The sequence below is a fragment of the Chelon labrosus genome (genome assembly GCF_963514085.1).
Source record: "Chelon labrosus genome assembly, chromosome: 15".
Lineage (NCBI taxonomy): Eukaryota > Metazoa > Chordata > Actinopteri > Mugiliformes > Mugilidae > Chelon > Chelon labrosus.
Window position 1 is genome coordinate 21,444,100 of NC_140348.1, and position 27,098 is coordinate 21,471,197.

At 44.8% G+C, this 27,098-nt stretch overlaps 1 protein-coding gene across 1 annotated transcript in view; it reads right to left on the minus strand.

The window, feature by feature from the left end:
- Nucleotides 1-8,355: 8,355 nt before the first annotated feature.
- The window catches only part of wdr11 (WD repeat domain 11), a 50,433-nt gene continuing 31,690 nt past the window's right edge, over nt 8,356-27,098 (minus strand). Inside the window, exons 15-29 of the mRNA XM_084561916.1 lie at nt 26,500-26,621; nt 25,435-25,582; nt 23,208-23,314; nt 22,325-22,439; nt 20,361-20,532; nt 20,102-20,210; nt 18,681-18,743; nt 18,277-18,342; nt 16,572-16,761; nt 14,849-14,944; nt 13,127-13,292; nt 12,632-12,729; nt 12,213-12,358; nt 11,614-11,696; nt 8,356-10,436 (exon numbers count right to left, since the gene is read on the minus strand). Coding sequence (XP_084418042.1) covers nt 10,243-10,436; nt 11,614-11,696; nt 12,213-12,358; nt 12,632-12,729; nt 13,127-13,292; nt 14,849-14,944; nt 16,572-16,761; nt 18,277-18,342; nt 18,681-18,743; nt 20,102-20,210; nt 20,361-20,532; nt 22,325-22,439; nt 23,208-23,314; nt 25,435-25,582; nt 26,500-26,621 — 1,875 coding nt within the window. The 3' untranslated portion in view covers nt 8,356-10,242. The remainder of the gene's footprint in view (nt 10,437-11,613; nt 11,697-12,212; nt 12,359-12,631; nt 12,730-13,126; nt 13,293-14,848; nt 14,945-16,571; nt 16,762-18,276; nt 18,343-18,680; nt 18,744-20,101; nt 20,211-20,360; nt 20,533-22,324; nt 22,440-23,207; nt 23,315-25,434; nt 25,583-26,499; nt 26,622-27,098) is intronic.

The following is a 27,098-nucleotide window of genomic DNA, read 5'->3' on the forward strand; positions in this document are numbered from 1 at the left end:
GTGAAAAGCTGATCAAATACATTTGAATGGGTGCATATAGCTCAGCCTTATCTGTGCAGCTCAGCGGAGTCATACAGTAGGTATGTAGTAATGCACATTTATGATAACCTACATGTACACAAACTATTGGCCTCCATGGACCTGATAACGAGTTGGCGCCACAGAGAAACTGATATCACATGACGGGGTGAATGATTACGAGAGAAAGAAAGCGCCTGTCAAACATATGGCCAAACAGATAACTCCGCGGCTCAGCGAGACCTTCCATCAATCACTCCGGCTCTTTATCAAACCCACGCCCTCCCCCCTCCTCTCCCTCCCCTCGTTGCCTCCTCTTGCTGCCCCTGCTCTCCATCTCCATCCTGCTCCAGCTCCTAGCTGGGGGTGACCGCCGGGCCGCAGCCCTATCCAGAGAGGCCCCGCTTTAACCGCCGCTCTGTTCCCAGTGTCAACGTGATGGAGAGGGGTTATCAGCCCAAACACCTCCTTTTTCTTTCCCCTCCTCCGGAGAAAAGTCCTGGGAAAAAAGACTCGGACAAGAGGGATCGAGCCGTTACTCTGGTTTGAATAAAAGCAGCGCTGTTAGTCTGGGGGAGAACGGGCTGATTCTCCGTGAGTGAGTCTGTCTAAGTGTCAGACTGAGCCGGGGCTTGAACACTGATATCAGTCAGATGAAGACCGTGCGAGACGCTCCTCTGCAGTGATTTATTGTGCTTGCTCGGTGTGGCATTAGCGGACTTTAAGAGCAGCTTTAAAACACACACGCACGAAACATCTGATGACAGTTACATCTCAGGCTAGTTGAGATAAATGTTGAGATCGTTGGTATCGAGATAAAACACCGATCACGCATATTCTGATGGAAGACTCTCCCCTGAGCGTTAAAGGAGACAAACAGCAAGCGACCTGGGAGAAAACGTCAAATGCGACTTTACTAATCGTTTTAAATTAACAGCATTTAAATCGCTTATTATGCCGAAGCAAAAGAGAAAGTCTAAGAACAACCGCACACACACCCACACACCCCCACACACACACCCACACTGAAAGGTCACCCAGCTGTGAAAAGAAGCCAAAATACACTTAACTAATCTGCTTGATCTAGCAATTTATTGACGATGAAAACTTCAAAAGGCTTGAAACTTGAGCTGCATGTGTCTCCTAAACCATGGCCAATGCAATTTCCACTGGCAGGCAATGGGCTGGGGTGGGCTGGGGTGGGGTAGGGTAGGGTAGGGGTGGGGGTAGCATGGTGGGAAGGGTCTGACCACTGGATGGGGCTTTATTGGTTGCATTCGCCTCGGCATAAAACTAATTCACCCTCGATGACAACCAACGGCGAAAGGGGGCGAAAGACGAGACGCTTTCTTTTTACCCGACCCCCTCCCCTCATCCGCCGACTTTATTAGCTGGCCTCTCCGTGACAGAGCTATTCATTCTCTGCCCTGCACTACCCTTTCTCTCTGACCCACACTACGCTCATGCCCTCTTTCCTCCTCACATGCACACACACACACACACACACACACACACACACACACACACACACCCAAACATGTTATATTACCGGCTGGGAATTTATATCACTTTTAGAGTGAAAAACAAACTAGCCTCAGTCTGAGGGCTCCATCGCTTCATGGCTGCACGGTAGTGAGGCCCCTCATTCAGAGGAGGCTCAGAATACACTCAGAGCTGTGACACACGCAGGATATTATAGCCCTTAGTTAGAGGAGGGGGGGGGTCACATATCATCTGTACACACGTGCAAAGAAAACCTAAAAGGCTCCTTATCTGGCTTTTCTACGTCTTAATAAATGAACAGACAGCAGAGGATTCGGCGCATGAGCACAGCAGGACATTTGTCTTGGTTAAGTAATTTATTCATCCCGTCTGGAGTAATAACTCATCGTGAGTTCAAAGCTAAACGGCCCTTCATTTGTTATCTCTGCCTCCGCTCGCCGTCGCTTACACACTCGATAGGACGATAACTCTTGATGTCTGAAGGATAAAAAAAAAATTAAAAAAATAAAGAGAATATCGAGCAGGAACAACGTGGAGACTTTCGCTTTCAGAAACACCTTGTCCAGCGCCGCACAGTCCCCTGCCACTTTGCCCCGAAGACCAGGAATGTGACCCGCCGCAGATCTCCCAGGGCTCCAATGAGCTCCACATTGTGCTGAGGTTAGGTCCTCGCAGCTCCAGCTGGGCTTTACTAGTAGTAGCCCTGCCTCCAGCGGCTCTGCAGGGCTATCGAGTTACCCTGACTGTGGGTCAGCCGAGCCCTCCTGGTTCCACTTAGAAGCCTGTTTCATTATTTCAGATTTATCACTGCCATTTTTGCCAGTTGCCATGTTTTCCTTCCATACGTTCCCAAGTGTAATTCATAGCATCTAATAATGCACAAACCACGACATTTTAAGGGACTACAGGTTGGAGTTGTTCCCAGGCTGCAGGGACCAGAGGCTCTCTGGGGGACGCTGGGTAAAATGAGAGAAAGGCCAGTGCCAGCGGAGGGAACATTACTGGATATGTACCGAGTCATTGCATGGCCTAAGGGTCTGGTCCCGCAGCCGCTCACACCCTACTCCCTGCATGGGATGGTGCAAGGCAGGCCAAGTACCAGCGGACGGCCCATTGGCTGAAGTAGCGCCATGGGTGATTTCCAGATCTTTGTGAATCTCTCATGCAGTTTATCCTCTATTGTTTATTTTACCGAGGCAGAACATCACTGTTGTATGATTATCTCGTTTGCCACTGGTTTCCAAACAATAACCTATTGACAAGGCTGTTATGACAAACTGAAACTGCTTAGGACACGGATGGATATCAGCTGCAGAGGAAAAGATAATACATGTTTCACAACTCAGTGCATCTGTGCATCTGAACTCTCAGGGGACCCTCTGAACCAGTTAACTCTTTTTTTTTTCTTGCACCGGAAGCTCTCTGGTGTGTGGGGGGGGTGTGAGGACAGGCGACTTGGATCTAGGATGGCGCAAGAAGTGGAAGAAAGCTGGGATTCATCCTGCATTACCATAATGGAATTACTGTGGCGAACAAAGCAGGCATTAGTGCAACCACGGTGGCATTTGGAGAAGATCCATCTCTCTTTCCTCTGCGAGCCGGGCCCTCGGCGCTTAAAGAAAAAGAAAATCTACCCTTTGTTCCCGCCTTTCACGAGCCTTGCCAGACTGCAACAAGGGGCTTAACAGGCACACACATGCACACAAACCTGCGCAAACACATGCAACATGCTAGCCGCGCATATTGTGTGTAATGCGGGCCTGCATGTGCGCACTCACGGCCGGCCGGCGCGTTTGCATTCAGCAGGCGGCCTGACCTGCCCATCAGAAGGGATTACATCTACATAACTCCTACAAAACACTGTCAGCACCCTTCCCCGCCCTCATCCACTCTTCCTTGCCACTTCTTCTGTCCTATCCTGCTTCTTCTCCCCACTCTGTCTCCTCACCACTTTAACCTTTCAATCCTTTCCTCCAGTCTCTCTTTCTCCTCCCGCCCTATTAGACACTTGTCTAGCCTATGCCAGCCTTTGCCCAAACCGTGTTGCATCAAAAGTCCCCTCAAAAGAGATCGAGCTGCAGCGCCAGCGATGGGTGACCTCCAAATATTCGTCACAAGACTTGGCTTGCACGGAGAGTTTTTTTGGGGGGTGGGGGGGCTATATGGAATAGCCTCTACGCTGATTCCCAGATTGAGCAACACGCAGTAGTGCTAATGTCAGATTGTCTCGGTGATAAGGGTGGGAAGGGGGAGTGTATGGCGCCTTCATGCACAAACACAGTGGGCTGTTATGGAAATGGACCTGCAGCTTCTGGGTGACTCACTCCACGACCCACTGAAACACCAACAAGACCCAGGCAGCAGACACAGTGGAATGTGACTCTATTTACAGGGTTTTGCAAGACAATATTAAATTGTTAAACTCAGTGAAATAATCACATGAATTTACTGCAGTTTACTGACTTGCAAGCAGAATTTTTGCTCTTGAACAAGCTTCTAAATTTCAGACAAAATTTGAACTTGCAACAGACGTACATGCTTTTATAATCCGTAATCTGCATACAGTACATCTGGAGAATCTTAATTCTAAACTCTTGAGTTGGACTGCATGAGGATGCCTCACCAAGCAAACATTTTAGGCACATTTCCCAGACGTCTGGCGCCCCCTGGTGGAATCATGACAAACATATTAGTGATCTGCTAATACTTAGTGCATACAGACTATGCACTAATGCTGACGTTGCACTAATTTAGCACCTAGTGCATAAAAGCGTGGATGAACTCCACCACCTGCTAAATGGAAAGATTTAAGTTCTGTACCTGAGCTGCACACATAAATGGTGCATTCTGGGACATCAGCGCCACACTCGCTAATTGTTTCCTGAACCTACGACAAACAACGAGACATGGTTACAATTTGTAGAGTGCAGCCGAGGAACAGAGCTTGTCTCAAGTGACCACAGCAAGGAGCTGCGGCCGTAAAACGCAGCCCGTTCTGTGCTCGTGACTGTTATTGATTACCGTCCGAGCTTCTCAACACAGCGGATGTTTTCCTTTTAAAACCACATGAGAAACTCTGAGTCTGAACCTGGCTGTCCTTTGGAAGACTATAGCACGTGCTTATCCCCAGGAGTGAGGGCCTGCACGGGCCACAGCCAAACAGCCCACTCCAGCTCAGGCGTCCCCCTCGCGCACACACGGGCCCAGTGTGTCTGGTCCGACTACACGGAGAGGAAACACGCATACTCTGCTTCACTAGAAAGGAAAACACGCAAAAGCTCTGCGAGGGACCCACACACAGCAGCGTATTCCCTCTGCACTCACAGGAAAGAGGCCGGGCCAGTTAGACTGGGATCGCTCCGTACATTCATGCACCGAGCACACGATGCTTCTGATAAACACACATGCATGCACAAATGCACATCCAGCGATACAGGAAATGGGTCAGCTGCGTTACAGGTATCCTTTACATCCTCTTCTGGCTCCCACTGTCCGCCGATGAAAGCGAATACCCCAATCTCTGCAGCCCTGGGCCCGGCTGGCCGAGTGTACAGCAGCTTATAAGAGGCAATTTCCTTCATAATCATCCCTGTCTTCCCCTGCTCTAATCTCCCAAAGGACAGTGGCAATTAGCCCGAGGAGGGCGTCACTGTAGCAGGGGCATCTGTGGCATCACTGTTACTCCATGACCAGTCTTTGAAACATAGAAAAAAAACACATGCACACATATTTAAATTCAACCAGAGGTGTGGCTTGGATTTTTAGGTATACCAAAGGTCTCACTTAACTTTTCTTCCTTGCCAATGTGCGTAATCTTTAATTAATTGTTTCTTTAAGTCTCTTTTTTATTCACCTCACTCCACCCTGTTGTGTGGTTGCTAATGATTCACATCACAGACCTGAACAGGATCCATCTGCAATCAAGACTGAGTGACTTGGGTTTGGATGTGGTTTGAGCTTTGTCAACAACAATAGGGGAAGAGATCGTTCAACGTCTCCTCTTGTTGACACAGACGTTTCTATTATATGTTGCACTCGTAGCGTCAGATAAACTCCTTGGAAATCTCCCCTTGGTGCGATAGGTGTGTCAATCAACAAAAAAATAATAATAAAGACGCCTGCACATCCCACTCGTCTCTTTCTCACACACATAATCCTGATCATCCACAAAGGATTAGCTGTGTAATCACAAGTGTCTGCAGGAGCCGCACAACACACTACAGTAATTGGTGGCGGCTGCTCCACGCTCCCAACACAATGCGCTCATTGATTTCTTTTTCTTTTTGTAAACAGCGATCCAGACCGCAACATGCACACGTGGAAGCCACAAAAGAGCTGTTCTGGAGATAGCAGGAGTTTTTTAAAAAGATTACCCTGTCCGCAAGTCATTACCGGGACTCGATAAGAGTTTGTCATCGAGTGGTAATGTTCCAGAGATCCTGTTGTTCCCCTATGCAGCCCCTGCCTAGTCCCCTCTTCTTATTCTCTTTCACTCATGCTGTTCTTAAATGGGAGCAGTGTGGCGCTGTGGTGAGTTGAGGCCACGGTCTGCTGAACACTGTGACATTCATCTAAATGGAATCAGATAAAGCTGGAGGCCTGAATACTTTCAACATAAACATCACCTGCAGCCCCCAGCACAGGGCCCCCGGCTCTGCTCGGCAGCCAACCGGAGCCTGAGAGCATCAGGGCGTACGGGGGAGCTCGGCCAATGGCAGGGGCTGAGAAACAGAGAGGGGAAACGTAAGCAGACTGAGGAGGCTGCGGATATCAGGGGAGATCAGGCCTGTGGGTGCCTTCCACGGCAGGCGATACCCCCAGATGTGGGCGAGGAGAGGTGACGCCGGGGTGAGAGCGATTGTGCGAGAGAAACGGATGTGACCTTTACATGTGTAGCTCAGGGTTCCTGTGGAGAAAAACAGTTAGAGTGATGTGGAGACGGAAGACTTGTCAATAAGGACATGCAGTGAAACAGACATCAACATACTCAGATAAATAATTACCCTCATGAATGCAGCAGACTCTCTGCCCCAAATTGTTCTGCTACTTGGGGTGTGGGCTGCCTAAAGAATACTCCAAATTGTCTGGAGAGGGTGACGAGAAAACAACAGAAGGTGGCATAATTTCAGAGAAAATGAGAGATGAACTCAACGGTAACCCTCAGCGAGGAGGGGGAACATAAACACCTCACTCAGACAAAGAGGAAAGAGACAGTGGGTTTTCACCGAGCTGTGTGTGCAGGCTCGGGCCTGCCTGTTGTGGATGAAGCTATCCGTCAGCAGCAGAGGAGAACGCGCTCATCACCCGCTTCGCCGTCTATACCACACGGACTGTGCAGCAGCAGCGGGGGGCTCGGGCTCTGCCAGGTTCAACGTCCACTTATACAGATGATTGAGAATGTGCAGCAGCAAAGACTACCGTAGACGATTGATTTGAAGTCGGCCGAAGCAGCGAGGGGCCGGTGATTTTCATCCGTCAAACACAAACACTCCTCACAGGATTCTGGGTCTGAACACACTTAATCTTGTGTTTCTGAATGTTATTTCAGGAGGGGCGTACAGAGTAGTGATGTGTCATTGGCAAAAGAGCCGAAGCATTGGTAGTGAATCAGAAGAACCGATTCCCATCAAGCGAGAGCAGGCTCCCCGCTATTTAATTTTTTCCTTTTGCTCGTTCATCTCTGCTTGTGTCAGAACGGGGGCAGAACTTTGTTTTGATGGGCACGCCATGTGGCCACTCACATGTGTGGACTTACCATTCCCATGTGAATGGGAAAGCAGAGACGGGGACAGACGCTGTGGCTGACTAAGACAGCAGACAGTGGTGGACAGGGCAGATACTCACGAAGAGAAGAAATTTATACCTTTTGTTAACTGAGTTTGACTGTTTTTGCTTGTTTGGATTTGATTGCAGTGTTTTGTTCATTTAAGTTTTACTGAAACATTAAACAAAAGTAAGAATGCTTTTGTAACAGATTAACTGCATAAAATGAGACAATTAGAATGCAAAAAGACTTGTGTTGAGCTAAAATATTAGGCCACAAAGAGCCCTCTGGTTGCCGAAAAAGCAGACTGTTCCTTGGGAGCCGCGGCAAAAGTGCCAGCTCTCAGAAAAGAGCCGAACTTCCCATCACTAGTACCCAGAGGTGAAAGCCAAACAGCAGATGGAAACAAGTCTTCCAGGAAATTAGTGGAGGTGGAGTGCGGCAGGAACATGAGTTGGCACAACGTCTGCCAGTTTTCATTTGGTGCAAGAAAAGCAAGAAAAACGAGGAATGAAGCACATGTAAGGTGGAAAAGGGAAATACCACGTGAGGGTAGCTGGATGGGAGTTGTTATTGGAGTCGTTTTGGCTAGCTGGGTGGTAGACGATGTATAAGTATTAGGACAGAATATATAAAAAAAGAAAACCCTGCAGCGAGGCCCTGCATACTGATGACCTGGCCGTAACGGCTGGATCGGCTCTCCGGCAGTTATTCATTAAGCCATTAAAGGAACACACAACCAAGTCATTTGTGTGGCCTTCTGTTTCAGACTGTTTTTCCCCTCTTTGTGTCGGGCTTTGTGCAAGGGGAGAGAGGGAGAGAGACGAAACAGAATACACGTCAATGAATAAATCTGAGGGGAAGAAAAGAGTGAAAACGGCCGGGCCCGGGCAGCGAGCTGAAGCCAGCTGTTGGCCCTCCTTCTGGGCAGAAAAGAAGTAATTAATTGCGGAAGTGGCTCACGCAGGAACGAATTCAATTGTGAGACAGTTTGATAAATGAATGAACATTCAAATTCACTCTACCTGGGTTGAAATTAAAAGAGGATAATTAAAAGGAACACTTGATAGAACAGATCTTTTACAAAGCGCCTGCCATGGCCACTTTGCCTCTTATTAAGGGATAAGAGCGCCCTCTAGTGTCAGCCTCACACTGGAAACAGCACACCCAGCAAGTTAATAATATTCATTTTATTGCCATCCATATATACATATATCTTCTTTCTCTTTTAATATTTATAGAGCTTAAAGCACAAGGGTCACTGTGTAAACAAAGAAAAGAAACAAGCTAAACTTTGACACCATTACAATGATTTATATTCTTACAAAACAAACTGCTAAAGGCATGACGCCTCTCGTGTACATGCCGGAAATTTGAACAGTGTTGTTTTGAAGAGTTCCTCCAAGTATAAAGAAAAGCAGCAAGTGTTAATCAAACTAGAGCCTAACCACGAAGAGGCGGTACAGTACATGTTCATTCCACAATACTGACATGACTGGAGGAGGACGATACATATGCATTTGCTCAGTGACTGCGACTCTGTCCTGTTTCTTTATGAGATCTTACAGGGTTATAGCAGGGGCTATGTGAAACGGATCAACAGGAACAACACGTGGTCCCCTTAAAACGTGGCAGGGTTGCCATAGAGACACCGCCCGGGGTTGGCTGACATGTTGGTGAAGCACAGTAACACACCGAAAGGTCCCGTGGATGGAGTAACTTCAGGACAACAAAAACACGTCACAAGGCAATTAAACACACGAATCACTTCTCAAGTCTTTGCATTGTCACACACGTGGATTCAGATGGTCGGGGGACATTTTTAGGACGCAGAGCAAAAGGAGAGCCGGCGGCGGGCCTCCGTCTGTGATTGTGATGAGCAACGGTGGAAGCAGCACAGATTACTACTCGTGTGTGAGGAGTGATCCCGTCAGAGGTCTGATTAAAAATGACTAACGACACATTTCGACAGCTCTTCGTATAATGCGCACGCACTAGAGAACAACTTCAATACACAAACATCCAAACATACAAAATTCAAAGTATCCTCTTCATAAAAATAGAAAATTAAAAATTCCATTTGTTTTAATGGAGTGGGTCACTGAATAAACAATAACTCTCTACAGAAGCTAATTAAACTGTATTGCTCAGGTGGCAGCAGCCAGATTCCTCTCTCCTCTGTGTGAAGGGATATATTACACTAATAAGTGGCTAATAAGTGCAGGGTGGTTCGGCCATATAACTCTACTGCCATCCAACTATTACAGCTGCTTGCAGAGGCTTGTGCAGCAGCAGGATTTGGCCAAATCACTATAAAGCACCACCTGCTGTGGATAAAATTTCCAGTGTGTTATGTGTCAGACCTCTGTTATGAGGATTATTTTTTTTTGGTTAAAACACAAATGAAAAAATATCTTGGAATTCAGTTATATAGAAATAACGGTGGTCTTCTATAATGACAGTGCATTTTCAAAATGAAATAGGGGCCGTGTTATTTGTGAATGAATTCGTTCTGCCACATTTCATTTCAGCAACATAAAGGCAAATCAAACCTGCGAAGCTACAGCAGTACGCTGAAATTATTAATACAGGCACAAAAAATAAGGCTCAACAGGAAACCATTAAAAAAATTAAATTCATTGAGCGAACAAAACACAGACTATTAAGTCGACGAGGAGGTGTACTACTTCACTTGTTGGAGGAATGTTTCTTTTAAAAGTTGCTACATGCAGACGGATATGAGCACAAATACACACTGGTCAAACCAAACATAAAGAAATGTCCACCTCATTATAGCCACAGACAGTCTCCAGTGCACACGGAGTAAACTGCTCGATGATTCTGAGACAGAGTTCGTTCACAACGGATGAGTTACTGAAGCGATGGTGAATGGGTGACCCTTGATTTACATCGAAGTACAGGTCATCCGTTCTCTTCAGAAGCTCCCATCGTCCAGGTCACTCTGTGCTCTCCTGGCCCAGCTCCACTTCTTCTTCACCAATAACGGCTTCTCCTGCCTCCCCCTTGAACAGCTCCTCCATGAGCTGCTCCCCGGCGCTGCCTGCCCGTGACGCCCACAGAGCGGCGCCCTCCCGCAGGCCCAGCGTGCGCAGCAGACGCGCGTATTCCAAAAACGCAGCCTCGATTAGTTTATGTGCAAATGCGGGTCAAGGAGAACTTGTGGAGGGATTTCAGCGGCAAAAAGACAGTAAAGCGACCAATTATTTCACTTAAGTGGAGAAACATGAAGGATGCAGATGCTCAGGGATCTGAAATTCTTAGTTCTGTCTACGTGCTGGTGCAATGAGCTCTAAAGCAGAGGAGTGGCACATCCAAGATCTTTACTGCTACCTTTTAGTTCTCAGTTTTGCATGTACATGAGCTTTGCTGTTCCTGCTCAAGCCCCTTTTCATGCAACCACGAGGAAATATTTGTTGCTCCAAAATCAAAACATTAAAATGAGGAGACTTGATATATATAATGTATTGAATGAAACAAAAAACCTTCAAAAGTGCTGCAACACTGAGTCATCACCTCTCTAAGGTTTTACATTCAGCTAAGAACAACTGAGTGGATTCTGCCTTTCCCAGATCTTGTGTCTCGTTTGAGATCATGCAGATTGTCACTGAAGTTACACTGACCTTACACGTCCTTTATTTTGGTTTATCAATGTCGTTGTGCACAAATGATGGAATAAATGGCACTACTTGTTCATGCTTTCATAGTCTTGAAAGGAGATGTTTTTACTGAAACGCTGATGGACACTATTGTCACATGAAATATGTAATAAGGCGGATTTCATATCGTCTTTCCTGTTTGTTGTCATGTCCAAACTTGCATATGTTTTATTTATTATAATAAATTATTCATAAAAATGATGAGCTCATGTAAAGAATATTTTTTAAGAGTTAGGTGGGCATAGATAATGTCAAATGAGCCACTTAGTAACACTGGGACTGGGGAATAGGATTTAAAAATGAAATATGTGATAAATTGTGGCACAGACTGACCAGCAGATAGTTCACCCAATGTCTATATTCTTTATACACTGTGTATGGGAAAGTTAGATATAATAAAATGACTTCCAAAGTATAGATTGTTGAAGTTTTCTAACTGAGTTCTGTGACCTCAGCCCATGGCTACTGACATGTGAAACATTTTAGAAAAGTAGATCGACGTGCTCTGCAGAGCATCCAACTTGACCTTTACCCTGAAAAATCTTCTCCCTCTCAGGTGCACGTCTGAAACCGAGATGGACAGAGTTAGCAGTGGAGCCAACTCTGGTTATAAATGGCCCTCGGGGAACAGCAATGGGTTTTTAAAAAGGATATTGGAAGAGTCGTTGGCCTCCATCACCCCATACTTCAGACAGGCCTCAATGAAGAGCGCGGCGCGATCAAAGTGCCTCATGCTGCCCAGGAGATGGGAGGAGGAAGAGAAAGACACAGACGGGAGGTGAGAGCTATTGTCAGAAACCAGCATCATCTCTGCCTTGATGCCTGTGATCCTAAAGTATACATCAACCCCGTCGCCCACATGCCTCTCTAATTCCCTGTGAGAGCTTTTTGCTGCCGGAGGCATCCCAGAGCTCGAGCTGTCAAAGAGGATGACCAGCAGAGCAACAGTGGATCGATGCCGAGGTAAAAAGATAGGGGTCATCTGATACCACTGCACGCTGTGAAGTGTCCTTCAGTGTGCTCAGGACTTACAGGCTCAGTAACATCCTCTAAAATTAAACTCATAAGTACAAATAGGAAGTCAAATTTAGGAGAATAAATTATGAGATTGGATATTTGGTGTAGACAGGACAAATATAAAATATATTATAAGGCTTGCATTTTAAAACCCAGTATTGCTCAAATCACTGCTGTGAAAATGTTCCTGTTTCTGAATATATACAGTAGGCTTATACAACACTGGCTCTTACCTGTGGAGCATCTCTCCTACTTTGTGAAAGCAGCCGAGGGAAAGCAGCACCAGGATGGCTTTGGATTTCTGGTTGACCTGTGGGGAGCACAGGTGTTCTGCCCAGCGCTTCAACACGTCTGAGCTCTCTGCTGGACTCAGACGCACCTGGAAGCAAACACAACACAGTGGAAAATTATATGCCTATACAGTGTTGGGCAGCTTACAGGTGTGACCCAGATATGTTCCCAATGCTGATGCCAAAACTATTAAGAATACCGAAATTAATGACAGCATAAGGCGTCACAAAATGAATTCATTTTATTTTTTACAATCCACACTCACTCCCGCAGCGCTCGCATGCCCACAGACTTGCAAACTACCCAAACATTACACAGCATTCGACGTCTCCGGTTGATGGATGCCGTCATGCCGAGTTACCTTAGCCAGCCATGCGGCTCGGTTCCACTCCCCGTAGGTCTGCAAGTAGCGGCAAGCGTCCGCTGCCTTGTCAATCAAACACAACAGCTGTACTCCCTCTGAAGACACAGCAAATGCGAACGAGTTACACACACGTGTGAGACGGAGAAATCATAGCCTAACAGCACACTGCTGGCTGTGCCTGTGCAATAGGAGGATGGTTTATTTATACACCGTTGGTAGTAGCCAACTGATATGACATGCAGTATTTAAACTGGTTCAAATAAAAGAAATGTTCATTTTAATTTCAGATAAGGACGGTGCAGAATTTATGAAACTTTGAGCTGGTAATACTGCAACATTTAACATCTCTATAAAACACAGTTTTAAGGGATAGTTTATTTAAAAGTCTAAAGATTAGATTAATTTTTTTAAAAGTACTCTATCCACTTTCAACACAATAAACGCTGCTTGTTCTAACTAAAACAGAAGGTATCAGACAGAGAGTATCGCTACCTGCTAGCTTGCCGTTAGCGATCATGTTGGTGGCCACCAGTTTGATTGTAGACTGCGAGGGTCCTGATGAGGTGATGGTGGTCACGAGACAGGCCTTGAGTGAATCACAGTAGTAGCTGGAGTTGTCTGCGCTCGTCTCCAGCAGTAACTGCACTGCCCTGTCCGTCTGAGAGCAACAACAAAGTGATGAGAATGTAATTACTGCGGTAGTCGGGAGAAACAACGCATAAAGAGCTCTGGAAGGTGAGCACAGTGTCTGTGTGATGTGAACAAGGCAGAATTGCAAGGGGAAATTATGTTTATTATCATGCTTTTCATCTGGTGGAGATGAAGGCTCAAGCTCATGATGGGGTCAGCTCAGGCTGGCCTCTACCTGTCTGCCCGCTGCATGGCCGCCCCTCCAGCTGCTGATTGCACCCTGTGATTAGATGGAGAGTGCTGATATTGAGAGGGGAGAGAGGTGACACCAGTCCACACAGCCTGAGGCGACGGGGAGGACAGAAGCAGCACTTATTGTCCTCAGCACAGACAGAGCCCATTTGCGATTATGACTGTGCCTGTGCGTCTGCCCAGGTGGTGAAGGTTTTTATTTGTGTAGAGTAATATACAGCCTGAAGGATGTAAATAAATGGTGTGAGGCAGATACCAAAGTGTGGTGGAATTAATCAAAAGGGTGTGACAGCTAAAAACAGCACAGCAACTACAGAAGTAGGGCTGCAACGACATGTTGATGCAATCAATTTGTGTGTAATGCGTCGATGCTGTGCAATGTTTATAAGGTATAAGGACCTCAAAAGAGATCTTCCAAAATAAAAAACAAGACAGTAGCATCAGTATTTGGGCTGGTATAGTGAGTTTTGCCTGATTGTTGGTCCTTGTGTCAACGGTAATGCTAATATTCCAGTGTATTTATAAGTTGGAAGCAGCTGTTTTCTGCATGTTTTGACCCATTTAACTAAACAAAACAGATTTCCATTACTGTTCCAGAAATTTTTGCAGATGTATAGCCTGAAAGCCAACCCACTTTCCCTGCTGTTGGACTGGAGTCACTCTGTTGGGAATTGATTAGCTTCTGGCAAAGATCTACCGCGCCATTCATATCATTGAGTGGGCTTTTATGGGGTGATGGCGACACAGTTACGCACGTCATCTGAGCGCCATCGAGTTGAATTTGTTTATAACAAAATGGCTCTGATTGTTTGCAGGACTATCCAGTTGCGTGCAGATGCTATTTTTCTCGGATCTCAACTCTCATCTTCTGGCTTTCCAAAATAAAAACCAGACAGTGGCGTCAGTGTTTGGACTGGTATAGTGAGTTGTGTCCGATTGTTGGTCGGTGCAATCGTTGTTGTGTCCTTGTGTCCATGGTAATGCTATTTTCCAGTGCAGTTGGAAGTTGGAAGTCAGTGGTTTTCTGCATGTTTTGACCCATTTAACTAAACAAAACAGATTGCTATTACTGTTCCGCCTTAAGTCAAGGTAAGAAATTTTTGGACATATACAATACAGGTAGCCTGAAAGCCAGCCCACTTTCCCTGCTGTTGGACTGGAGCCACTCAGTTGGGAATTGATTAGGTTCTGGCAAAGATCTAGTAACCAATCAAATGGCCACAAAGAAATCTAAATGCCGAGTTACCAGACTCATATTGGAGGAACAAGGGAGACCTACATGATATTAGGACGGGTGTATATGTATAGGTGGTAGTGTATTGTAACACTTACCTGACCCAGTAGGAGGAGCTGGTCAGCACATTTCTTCGTGTGCTCATAACTGGAGCGCTTCACCTCCTGCAGGTGAACACGATCCAACTGGAACTTCTGTTGAGCGGAAGAGGCGGAGAGACAAGTTAGTGCGCACCACAGTGGTCACACGTCGTACAACTGCGGGGGAGAAACACTTGCTACGAGTTGGTGCACTTAAATTATACAACACAGACATTAAAAGACTAATGATGAGCAAAATGAGAGAGGGGAAGACAATTATAGAAATACAGAGTCCAGAGATGGAGGGTTTAATTATAAGGGCTTTAAAATATTCAGCAGTTTCTCCGCTGACAGTGACTCCCGTACTTTCATTATTGGCCTCCTCATTATTTTGTAACACGTTCCCTTGATGAAAGATCATTTTTTGCTTCTTTTTTTTTCAATGTGCAAATGATCGGCACGAAACATAAAAACAGCAATAGATGCTTCAAAGGATGAGACGTGCTCAGTTTCATATCGAGTCTAGAGGGGGAAAAACGATACAATGAGAGGAGCGATAACAGCTCAGTAGAAAATTGGTTACATAGGCTGTATCTGTGCACACGTTAGTAACTATATCTACCACCGTTTTTTCTTTGGCACTTCATGATGATGAATTCTTCTGCGAGTCACAGCCCTGGGCGTAAATCCTCGCAGAGGTACCAAATGCGCTTAGCAACTCAAGAGCAGTGTGCTCAGTATTGGGGTGTGAGATATTAGTAATTGCAGTCGGGCCGCTGCCACTGGAGCAGTTTTATGACAACAGGAGTCAAATGTTGCTGCCGGCTGTCTGGGAATCCGTGTGATCACTGCGCGGCGTCTCATTAACAGGGAGCAGAAGTTTCAGAAAAACAGAAAGACACATAATCAAAAAATTAAAAAGTTAAAAAAACACAGGCTCAGTTGAGGCTTTTTAATTGGCATAAGGCAGTCCATACAAATTCTGCTAATTGAAACCTTGATAATATTTGTCAATAAAGGTTGTTTTCAGCTCATTCCTCTTCTTCTTTTGGTATACAGGCATAAAAAATATGTGTAAAATGCCCACTGTCACTATGCACAGTGGGCATACTTTTAATTACACATCCTGCAGCCTGGAGATTTAGTTTGGACACAGAAACAACGTGTGGCACATCACCACAAAAAAAATAAAGGTGGAATTTTTTGTTCTGTGGGCTGCCTCGTCTACCAGCAAAGCGATGTAGGCAAACACACCACAGGGGAACCAGTCAACATCAAGTCAATGCATCTCACCGAGAAAGCCTTTGAAAACTCCTGAGAACAAACTAGTTTGATAATTAAAGTTGAAGAGAGAAGATGCTTTGTGTTGATGCCGCTCAGAAAAATGGAATAACATGGCACAAACTAGAGAGGGATTTATTTATTTATTTTTTAATAAATGCGTGAAGCCAAGCATGGACTAGAAGTACACTGAGAAAATGCTGGGGGAATAAAAATGTTGTGAGGAATGGAGAGAAATATGGATTTGACCTCAGAAATGTAAAAGTTTCCTTGCTTAACACGAGATTCACAATATCATTAGTAAAGAAATGTACCGTTAGACAAGAGGGGGTGGCTGTGCTTGTTTGTGTGCGATAGAGAGGATTTTTTAATTGTTGACGGATTATATCATGTACATGTATGTATGTATTTCAGAGAGAAACATGTGAACACTTTCTCTTCTTTTCTTGTTTTTACTGACCTGGAAGTAAGAGCTCTCACACAGGACATCATTGCAGATGTCCAGGTGGTTCTGAGGTGATGGCTGGGTTCCGTCACTTTGGGCCGGACCCTCTGAAGTAGACACGCTCAGCTGACGGGCCTGTGCGAAGGACTGGAGGTAGTGGGACGCCACTGTCCAGAAGTGAAGGTCCGACTCATCCCCGAACAGCCTGCAGTTTACCACGACAATGCGTCAGTGGGGTTCAGAGAGTATAATGCTCCCTCAGGAATAGTCAGACTGTGCAGACTGAATCAACACACCATGCGGTTTTCCTAGTACTCTGCTCACTAATGACCACACTTCCAGTATCTTCCAGCCCACGCCTCGCTCTTTCGGCGAGCTTCCCTCCTTATTCTGCTTTTTCCTTTCATGGTTTACTTCCCTCAGCCTCCTTAAACATAACTGCACAGGCACACAGCTGTTGCTAGGCTACGCTGCGACATTAGCAGCGGCACGGAGACTCGGCCGGCCTGATGTAGAAACATGCATACAACCGTGGGCACTCTGTGTGTGGCAGTGAGGCCACGGCAGTCAAAGCAAATAAAGGGTCCTTTGGAGTTTCCAGGTAACTCATGGCTTTAATAACTGGATGCAAATAGGGGAGGAGAGGGGGGGCATTTTTGCTCAGACTGGCTGTTTTGCATTTGCCATATGCTCGAGGGAAATGAGAGCTAAAGTACAAGATCAGAGTTTCTGGCATCCGCTCTTATTTTAGGATTTTTTTTTTTTGGTGTAACTACAGCTTTACTGTGTACAGTTACAACACAGCAAAACAGTTATTCAGGCATATAATTAAGAAAATACCTCTTCAACGCACTCTGGGCACAAATAAATATGTCTTATTTGACTTATTTTTGTATAGTTTATATTGCATGTATATACTATATTGCAATAAGTGAAGAATCAGTGAGGAGAACAGTTTTTTTATTTTCTTTTAGTTTAAATTCTGCACCTTCAGCTAACGGTAATAAACTTTATTTATATAGCACTTTACCTATAGTAAAGATAAAATGCAACACAATAAAGTTTTAACCCTTTATCGGGCACTCATTGAAATACTTGGAAATTCAAAATTTCAACCCTAGAGTGTAAAGTCGTCTTAGGGCATAAGACGACTTTTTTTGCTGTCGAAATTTTTAATTTTCATGGAGAAAATAAAAAAAAAATTAATTTACCATATATGGTTCCTTGCCCCTAAGTGGTAAACAAATGTAAACATGTATTTAGACCATTAGAACATAAGTGCTGATCTGATTCAGGCACTTGTCAACATACGCACTAGACACATTAGACAACATTAGGACACTTCTTCCTGGTACCTAATAAAGCAGTTATGCTCAGCGTTCATGCAGAGGTGGACCTTGCAGACCACATTTGACCTGAGAATGTTGCCTTGATCTTCTCTGATTGGCTGGGTGAAAACCACATGCTTCTAAACCTCACTGAGAGGCACCGGGACGCAATTTAAAATGTGTGCTGAAGTTACCAAATAAGGTTCCTAACCCCATAAAGGGTTAAAAAGAGCTTTAAAGGAGGATTCTGAGTTTGCCTTCCTGAAGTCTCCATCCAGGGAATTCCCTTCATGAGTCTCTGACGTAGGCGTCTGAATATTGACAAAATCATCACGCTGGCAGTCTGCACAACAGCGAACAGAGGTAACTCCGTGTTGCGTGTTGAAACTCACCGTGAGACCAGGAGGCAGCGCTGCAGAAGACTGAGCTCAGGGTCCTGGAGCACACTCTTCATATCACTGGGGAGCCAATCACAGGCAGACAATCAGAACACAGCCAGAGCCAATTACACTCCTCAAACACAGCAGGCCCAGTGCGGCTGTTACGGGAGATTCTTCTTATCTGTCAACCCACAAACAACAAGCTCTTTGGGCCTGCTGTGTAAACACGAAAGACCCCGGGACTCCTGACTGCAAGCTCAAAAGTGCATTAACACAAACTGACACTTGGCTCAGCTTTACTGACAAACAAACACATGAGCTCCTATCTGACTGTTGGTGTTTAATGGTAAACATCGCAGTCTGTACAACTGTGTGTGACTGCCACCTGAGCACGGAGCAAGGGTGTAATAACTCACTTTGACAACGAGTTGAGCTGCTCCTGGATCAGGCCTTTTATCTCGGCTTTCTCGCTGTAGTCTCTGAAACAGAGGGATCAAGTAAAGTCACGTGGCTCCTTTCACATCTCTTTCTAAAATAAAGCTTGACCTGCTATTAAATGGGAATCTGAGAGGCTGCTCGTTAAGAGTCTATTCCAACATTTATGCGGAGGTCAGCTGGCATCCTGCACGCGCCAGTAACGCAGCTGGCTGACTTATGATGAGGTAGCTGTGTGATTTATGAAAGTAAGCAGTGAGATACTGAAGGCTCAGCAGAATGCATTGTGGCTGCACCCGGCTGGAGTTTAAACATAGATGTAGCTGTCGGGAAAAGAATCCACGTTGACTTGTTTACAGAAGTGAGCTGCTTATGCTGGCAAATAAAGTATGCTTGGCAGACATTGTGATGGTATTCGAAAATGCATTAAGTCTCATAGATTGAAGGCTTGAAATATATTAAATATTTTTGCAAATCCGCAGCCTACCCCTGCTCACATCCAGCCGGTTGGCAGGAAATAAAATTTACCTCGAACGCAAAGTGACACAGTATTAAAAATGGATGGCGTTATCAAGTTTTAACCGAGAAGGCAATTGAGTTTATTTGTATTTCGGCTCGGAGTGAAGCCGCCTGAAACAGAAGATGATCCGTCTGTTTTCATGAAATGTAAAGTACTCAAGTTCAAATGCAGTTTAACCTAAAGTGGCTCCGCTGAATCACTGGTGCACTCTGTGCGGACATCAATAATTTAAACGACTGACCGCTATCAATTTGCTGCTCTGCTCACTTGCTTACAATCTCTTCATTCAGGGATAGGTGCCTGCACTTGGGTTTTATTTTATAGCTGGTGTCCCATGCCTTGTAACAACTAAAAGATATGCACTGGATCTTTTCCCAGCCACAACAGTTGCAGAGCTCTGAGAGTGTCCTAGCAGACTGGGGCAAGGCATCCCAAGAATCACCCTCACAAAATATTTTTTGTTGCAGCACAAGAAGTTGAAGACTTACTATATTACCGGTGTTTCCCCTAGGTTTATGGCTTTGAGGGGGTAGGGTTTGTCTTTTAATGACAGCAGTCAATATAACATGAATAATTATTTGAACTTTTGAACTTCTCAGTTTGTTTGACAATTTTTTTCCGCTAGTGAAAGTGTGCTCACATGTGGGCAGGGCGTTCCCCCTAATATGGGCTGGGGAAACACTACATACTGCCAGGTATGTCCGGCTTTCAGCGTAAAATCTCTTCGCTGGTAGTGTGAACACTCCAATAAATTAATTTTACATTACTTTCAACAAGATTGTGACTGTAACTGAACATTTTCGAAAAATGTCCGTGGGTGTCTCTCAGGTGCTCTAGGGTTTCTCCCACCGTGCAAATGCCACGCAAAGTGCAAAGACTTACACTTGAGTTATGTCCATGGTGAAGGTTCCTGACCAGGGCTGCAGCAGAAGGAAAGCTTTGAGAGTGAGGGCGGCTCGAGGCAAAAGCAGGTAAGGGCACCACACTGGATCTGTGGATATTCCCCACAAATGAGAAAGAAAGCAATATTAGAACACTGCTTATACTGACATCATATGGAGTATGACAGCCTAAAGTAAGTTAAAGTCATTATGCAATATATAACTCGATAATAGTCCATATAAGTTGTTTTGTAGCTCACCTGTCAGGTCTTGTTCATCCATGCGGTAGCTTGCAGACTTCATGGCCATCTCCAGCACTCGGATGCAGCCATCGTCTGATGCCAGTACAACCTTGTCTGAAGTGCACCAGTCAATGTCTAAGATGCGGTAGTTGACGTTACGCCCGATCCTCATGCTGCTGACCATTTGGACCTGCGAGAGAGGAGAGTCAGTGCAGCTCGTCTCAAAGTGTGACCTAAAAGTTTCTTTTATAGCATCTGTGGAGGCAAATTCAGTTGAGTGTGACACAATGTAGGATCATTTTTAGATTCAGTTAAGGCTGTAACATACTCGACGAGAAGCAAGAGATTTGTTCTCGACACATCAACCGGGCAGAACTTTCTTCTTATGTGGTGTTTGGTTACTGTTCTGTGATTAGTCACAAAATGGAAGTGGGCGTGGCTAATGCAGAAAATCAGAAATGCTGTTAGCTCGCTGATGCTAATATTCGCAGTGTGACCGCTAATCTCTCCTGGGTAGAGATCGGCATACTGTGTGGGTGCATGCTGAATGAACGGTGTGATCTGACGGACACGGTCGTCAAAACGACTCGCCAACATCAGAAAATAACAAGAAAAGTGCCTCTCGTCGTCCATCTCCCGCATCTCCAGCAGTGCTTAGCCCGTGTGACGTGTGCTGCAATGGGAGGGACCTATGAGGACTTCCCTGGAGCTTCTTGTGAAGTATAAATTACTTGGCCGAAATGAACTTTTTTGTTGTTCTCGGAGACCTAGGAGCAAGAACAAATGTCGAGCTTCTCATGGGGCGTGTAACAAGCTTTAGTCTGCTGCATCAAAAACAAATAATGCTCATTATGGTGTGCATCTGTAAACAATTTTTTTTTAATATATTCGTGTAGTATAAAAAACTTTTTCAGAGGGTATTCTCTAAAAACTGGTCCCTCTGGCTTTTTATGTGGCTGCAGGGAGTCAGAGAAACCCAGCTGTCAGAAGAGCACTGAAGCATTTCAGAAATCTCTCCCTCATTCTTCTCCTGCTCCTCCCTTTCTCCCCCCTCCTGCTGTATAGCTGTTCCTAGCTTCCCTCTGCAGCCAGATCCATCTGTTGTCTGGATTTTACGATCGGGGACTGAAAGCTGTCTCATCTTGGCTCCCCTCAACAAAACACATCCCTCTATCCAGACAACATCGCACCACCGGGACCATCTCCCTGCACCTCCCGCATCCGAAAACACCAAATTATCTGTCTGTGTCCACATTAATCTGCTCTTCAATATTTAACGCTCATTGCTGCTGGGTAAGCTAACAAATACTGTAGCTTGGATACAGATAAGAGACACACACACAAAAAACCCTGCAGTCCATGACATTAGATCAAATGATGAGCTGGAGCGCAAACTAGCCGGAAGGGTTCTTAGCTGAGGTGAAATGACTGTGCATGGAGGGCACTTTCTGGATGATGACTTTGGTAAGCAAAGTAAAAGAGGAAGAGAGGATGTATTTCACTTTAAGGCACAGGAATCGTCCATCCTGCTGTGATCGAGCTCATATATGACAGGAGAAAGCTTTTAAGGCCGGCGTATGTACACTTACGCTGCACCTTGTAATGATCCTTTAACACAACAGGACAACTACAGTCCTGTAGATATACTATTGTCACAGAGTTAAGTTTCAGAAAGGACATTAGTTAAATATATCCCACCACAATACTGTCGTGCTCCAGTGAGTACAGAGCTGCGGAAACTCATTAAATCTAACAATAGTAAATCTGTAAACCACTGCTATCAACCTAGAGGCCATTGTAGCTCCTTTCCTTTTATTTGAGTAATGCTGTGCAGTGAGGTGAAGCATGCTGGGAATTCATAATGTGTTACAAACAAATCAATTGGGGAATCAAACACAGTTCTTTCATCAGAATGACACAAGCAGCTCGCCAGGGGTTGGTGTGTGTGTGTGTGTGTGTGTGTGTGTGGTGTTTAGCCTCACCTCTTTGGTGTCCCACACCTCGGCTCCATCTGTGTACATGACCAGCAGCTTCTGGTTGCCCTTCCCTGGAGCGAAGCGAATCTTCTTCACCCAGCCACGGTGTGTCGGTATTCCCCTGAAAACAGCGATGGGATGGGTCATTTTGGGGCGATGCCAATTCTTTAAAATTAACTACCTTCCTGACATTCTGGATTTTTATTTATTTTTATTTATTTTTAAATGTTCCCACTGGGGCAGCACAGTGGCGTGGTGTTTAGCACTGATGCCTCACAGCAAGGTTTCAAATCCAGGCCGACTGGGGGCTTTCTGTGTGGAGTTTGCATGTTCTCCGGGGTTCTCTGCGTGGGTTCTCTCTGGGAACTCCAGCTTCCTCCCACCGTCCAAAGACATGCTCGTCAGGTTAACTGGTGATTCTAAATTGGCCGTAGGTGTGCATGTGAGTATGAATGGTTGTTTGTCTTTCTGTGTTAACCCTGCGATAGACTGGCGACCTGTCCAGGGTGTACAACGCCTAATGCCTGATGACAGCTGGGATAGGCTGCAGCCCCCCTGCGACCCTTAACAAGCGGTTACAGAAGAAGATGTTCCCACTGACAGTTTGGTGAGGTTGTTTTTTTTTTTTTTTATCAAAATTATAACGTAGTATAAGAATGCAACAAGTAAAATTGCACATAACAATGTTTTTATTAACGATTCTTCTGTGGATTAATAATTTGGTCAGCAAGGCAACAGAAAATGCTTTAAAAACAAAGAAACATGAGACCAAGAAAATCAACAAAGTGCAACATTTCTGTAAAATCCATTACTTCGATTAGTTCAATAATTAATCCATTGACTGAGAGAAGATTGAAACTTGCGTGCGTTCTTGCAGTTTAGCTGTTACCTTGATAGACGAGCTTTGAGGTCCCAGAAGTTGAGATTGCCGTCCACGTCCCCGAGCACCAGGGTGTCACCTTTCCAGGCGATACATGCAATACTGCCCATACTGCCCTGGAGTACACAGGAGGAGAAAAAGATATTTACTGGTAGGTGAAGTTTGGAGGATAAAAATGGAAGACACACGTGTGTTCCCTGTTAATGGATTCCTAAGTAAATCAAGTGTTTGAAGACTTGTATTAAATTAATTTAAACAGTTGTTATTTTAAGCAACTAGTCTCTTCTGTTAAGCTACAAAATAAAAGCTATAAAAATTACAATCGACAAGCCTCACTAGTCCATTGTTCTAGCTGCAGTCTCAAGTCCATGTGGATTCAAACATGCAATCTGAAGTCTGTGATTATACTCCATGTAACCGAAGGCAGACATCAAGAAAAACAATGTTGTTATGTTCCCAAGTCAAGTCTTTAATGCAGCCAACCACCGAGTAGTTAAAAAAAAGTACAATTTCAACAGCACAAAAGCCTCACGCTTCCCTCTGCTATTAAGCGTTCTACTCTCAGGCTTTTAATGTCTGAGTGTGAATAAAAACAGGACAATAAACTGAAATATCTGTGGCAGCCGAGTGGTAAACAAGCCCAGCGTACAAGTTTAACTAAGGCTATGCCGCAAGACAGAGCACTGATGTGAAGGCGCTAAGTGTCAGCTCACCTTCACAAAACTTTTTAGGAGAGTTTCCATCTGCTTTTCTGACAGAGATATGAAGATATTCTATCCTGAAAGGACTGTAAAACCATTTGGGGTATGCAAATATTTGAGAAATAAATCTGCAGCCGTCACAAAGATAAGGCTTTAAAATCCCCAGGTAAACCTCTGTGTCTGTGTGGCGTGAAGAGATGCAGGTAGTGAGGTGGGAAAACATCCACCGACTCGCGAGAGAAATGGGTAGAAAGACAGATGAGTTCCTTTAGAAACGCTAGAGCAAGTCTCGAATTAAAGTGATAACACATGAAACTGTGCGGCTACCGACACGGCGGCATGACTCAGATCGACGACACAATTAGTTTCAACCAAGTAATGAGTCCCTCAGGTCAAGGTTTTCCAAAAGTGTCGTCAAACAAAAGCACGGAAACGGAGGATTAGTCAGCTAAACAGTTTTCGTAATTAACAATTCAAAGGTTCTCTGTTAGTGCTGATATGTTGCATCTGGGACTCATTTAGGCAAAAATAAATCTGATTTTCAGTCATAACTTGTTTCTGTTTACTAGCCTGACTGTTTTACAGTCAAACAAATTAAAAACTGCTTTCCTGTTAATATGATTTGCAGGTAAATATGCTAGTCTCTCTTCTTCTGGACCGGTGAGATGAACACAAACAAAAAAAACTACCCGGGAAAAATGTTGGTGACGCAACACATAACGGGCTCAGAAATCACAGACATTCAGCCGGCTCTTTGTTCGCCGGGAGAGAGAAAACCCATAAAGCTGTCGAATTTATCTGCAAAACCTTCACTTTGATTGCATGCAGTTTATCACTAAGGAACACACATTAAGTTTGCTTCTTTTCTGTTGTGGCCGTGCACATCATCTATATCATCAAAAGCGCTACAGAAACACTGTCAAGGACACAGGAAATAGAAGGACGGGTGAGGGCTGTTACTTTATGGAGGAGGAAACGGTGCAGACGCTGGCCAACGACCAGAAGGCTGTGTATCTCTTCTGCTCTAAAAAGGAGGTTAAATGCTGACACGAAGCATATGTAAAGAGTAATGCATTCTATCGAGAAGATTTAGCAAGGGGACCAATGCCAGAGCAAGGACATAAAAATACAGATAAAGGACAAAATTGCTTTTTTTTCTTAAATCTAATAAGTGACCTGACAGTGATGGATGTGGTGTGTAAGGGTGAAATATAAGGAGAAGTTTAGACTACCACACAGACGATAAACAATGATCAATAGATCTGGCAGATAACATTTACAGAGACGAGGAAGAAGAAAGTCAAAAGCAGAAGTGGCGATAGGAGACACAATGATGTGAGCAGGCAGTAAACAGGCAGGAAAGAAAATGATTTAGATCTTTGTGTGCAGAAAGGATTAACAATATATCAGCTGAATGGAAAGAGAGCAACGTGATGCAAGTAGGAATAGTTTTGTGCAAGAATGAGTATGACCTTGAAGAAGTACAGGCAGATTTGAAGTTTAAAGCGATATAAAAAAAAAGTCCCAGGACTCACATCAGGGGGAATTCGTGCACCGTCTTTGACTGTGTTGCCCTCTACGGTGATGTGGTACACCTGTCCGTCTGTGTCAGTGAATACAAAATGCTCTCTGGCTGAGATGGCCTGGCCGGTCTCTGATTTGCTCTCGGCGTCCTGCAGGAGACTGTAGGGGGGGGGAAATCACACAGAAAATCCACATGTTCACTCTCTCAGGGTTGACATACTTAGGAGGGAGAAGTTGGTATTCTGATGACACTGACAAGGCATTACAGCTATCATCTAGTCCAATGATTCCTGCACAGGGATAATCAGCAGCCATGGGAATTGACATATTAAGTCAGCACATGAAATAAGTGACCAGTCTGTTACATAATATAGACGTACAGAGGTGAACTGGATAGCTCAATTTTGCAATCAGATACTTAATCACTTACACATAGTGAGGTCTTTGGATAGGGAATGATTAATGGTTAAATCCTTGCTATCATAAATCACAGTCTGTTCTCTTGATTTGTAATGTGTGACCAAAGAAATATATGTAATCTCAGAATAATGGATTTCAGGCCAGAGTGTGGCGGTGCATGCATTCTTCACAACTACTTTGGTACGTGCAGTTCAATATGAATTTTCCTCAACATCCAACAACGTCAGTGAGCGCTTCAGCAACACACTAAACGCTCTAGAGCGCCACAGTCCATTAGCTACAGAATGATAGCCTCGAAGGCTGCGTGGACGCTGCGCCAGTTTTATGCAACATGTACGATGCATTTACTCACGCTTCATGTTGAGCATGCAACGGCCTCCACGACTAGACCAGAATCAGCATATCACAAAAGGTTGATGTTATTTTTAAGCTTAAAGAAATTGCACTGATTATAATGAAGAGGTTGCAATTATCTTAACTGACCATTTTTATTTTATATTTAAAAGTAAACAGCTCAGAAACTTAAGAATTATGGACAATTAGGTACATGCTGCGCCGCTAACGCACACAGGTTGTGTTTCATTACTGGCCACGGCTGGACGATTTCAATCGTACATGTTGACCTGACCCGACTTCTAGAACTTCTCAACATTCACCTGATGACTGAAGATTCAACGTTGCTCTGCTCAGCATCTGAAACCGTCTGCCGAGCCATCGCCTCCCTCGCTGCAATCTGCTTCTTCTTCAGACTCTTCAGGTTGTGGGATGGCGACCACTCCTGTTTACATGCATACAAATGATTGTTATAGCGACAAACCCAGGCGCAAAACACATCAGACAATGACAGCGCAAAAAGCAGACGGAGATGAGACAGAAGAAAGGGGGGACTTGATTTGCATGTGCAGTTCAGTAGATGATCACATCAATGAAACTATGGCACACAGAAGAGTTGTTTTCTCTGGCGTGCTGGTCCTCAAGCTGGATCACTGTGGCTGTATTCTAGTTGACTCGAGGTTGTAATCAATATGGAAATGAGACAGCAATATAGGGCCGGGGGAGGCCGGCATGTATTATTAAGGCTACTGGCGTTTTTATTCACACTGTGGAGGATTTTACAGCCTCACTGTAAAGTCTGTCCAGCATAACTCTTCTTTTATGAGCATTTCTCAGGCCTAATGAAGCCACTGTTCTTTGCTGAGCTCGGGGAAAATTTCCAGACTAATCTTTCAAATGGCCCGTACAAACACAAGGTGGG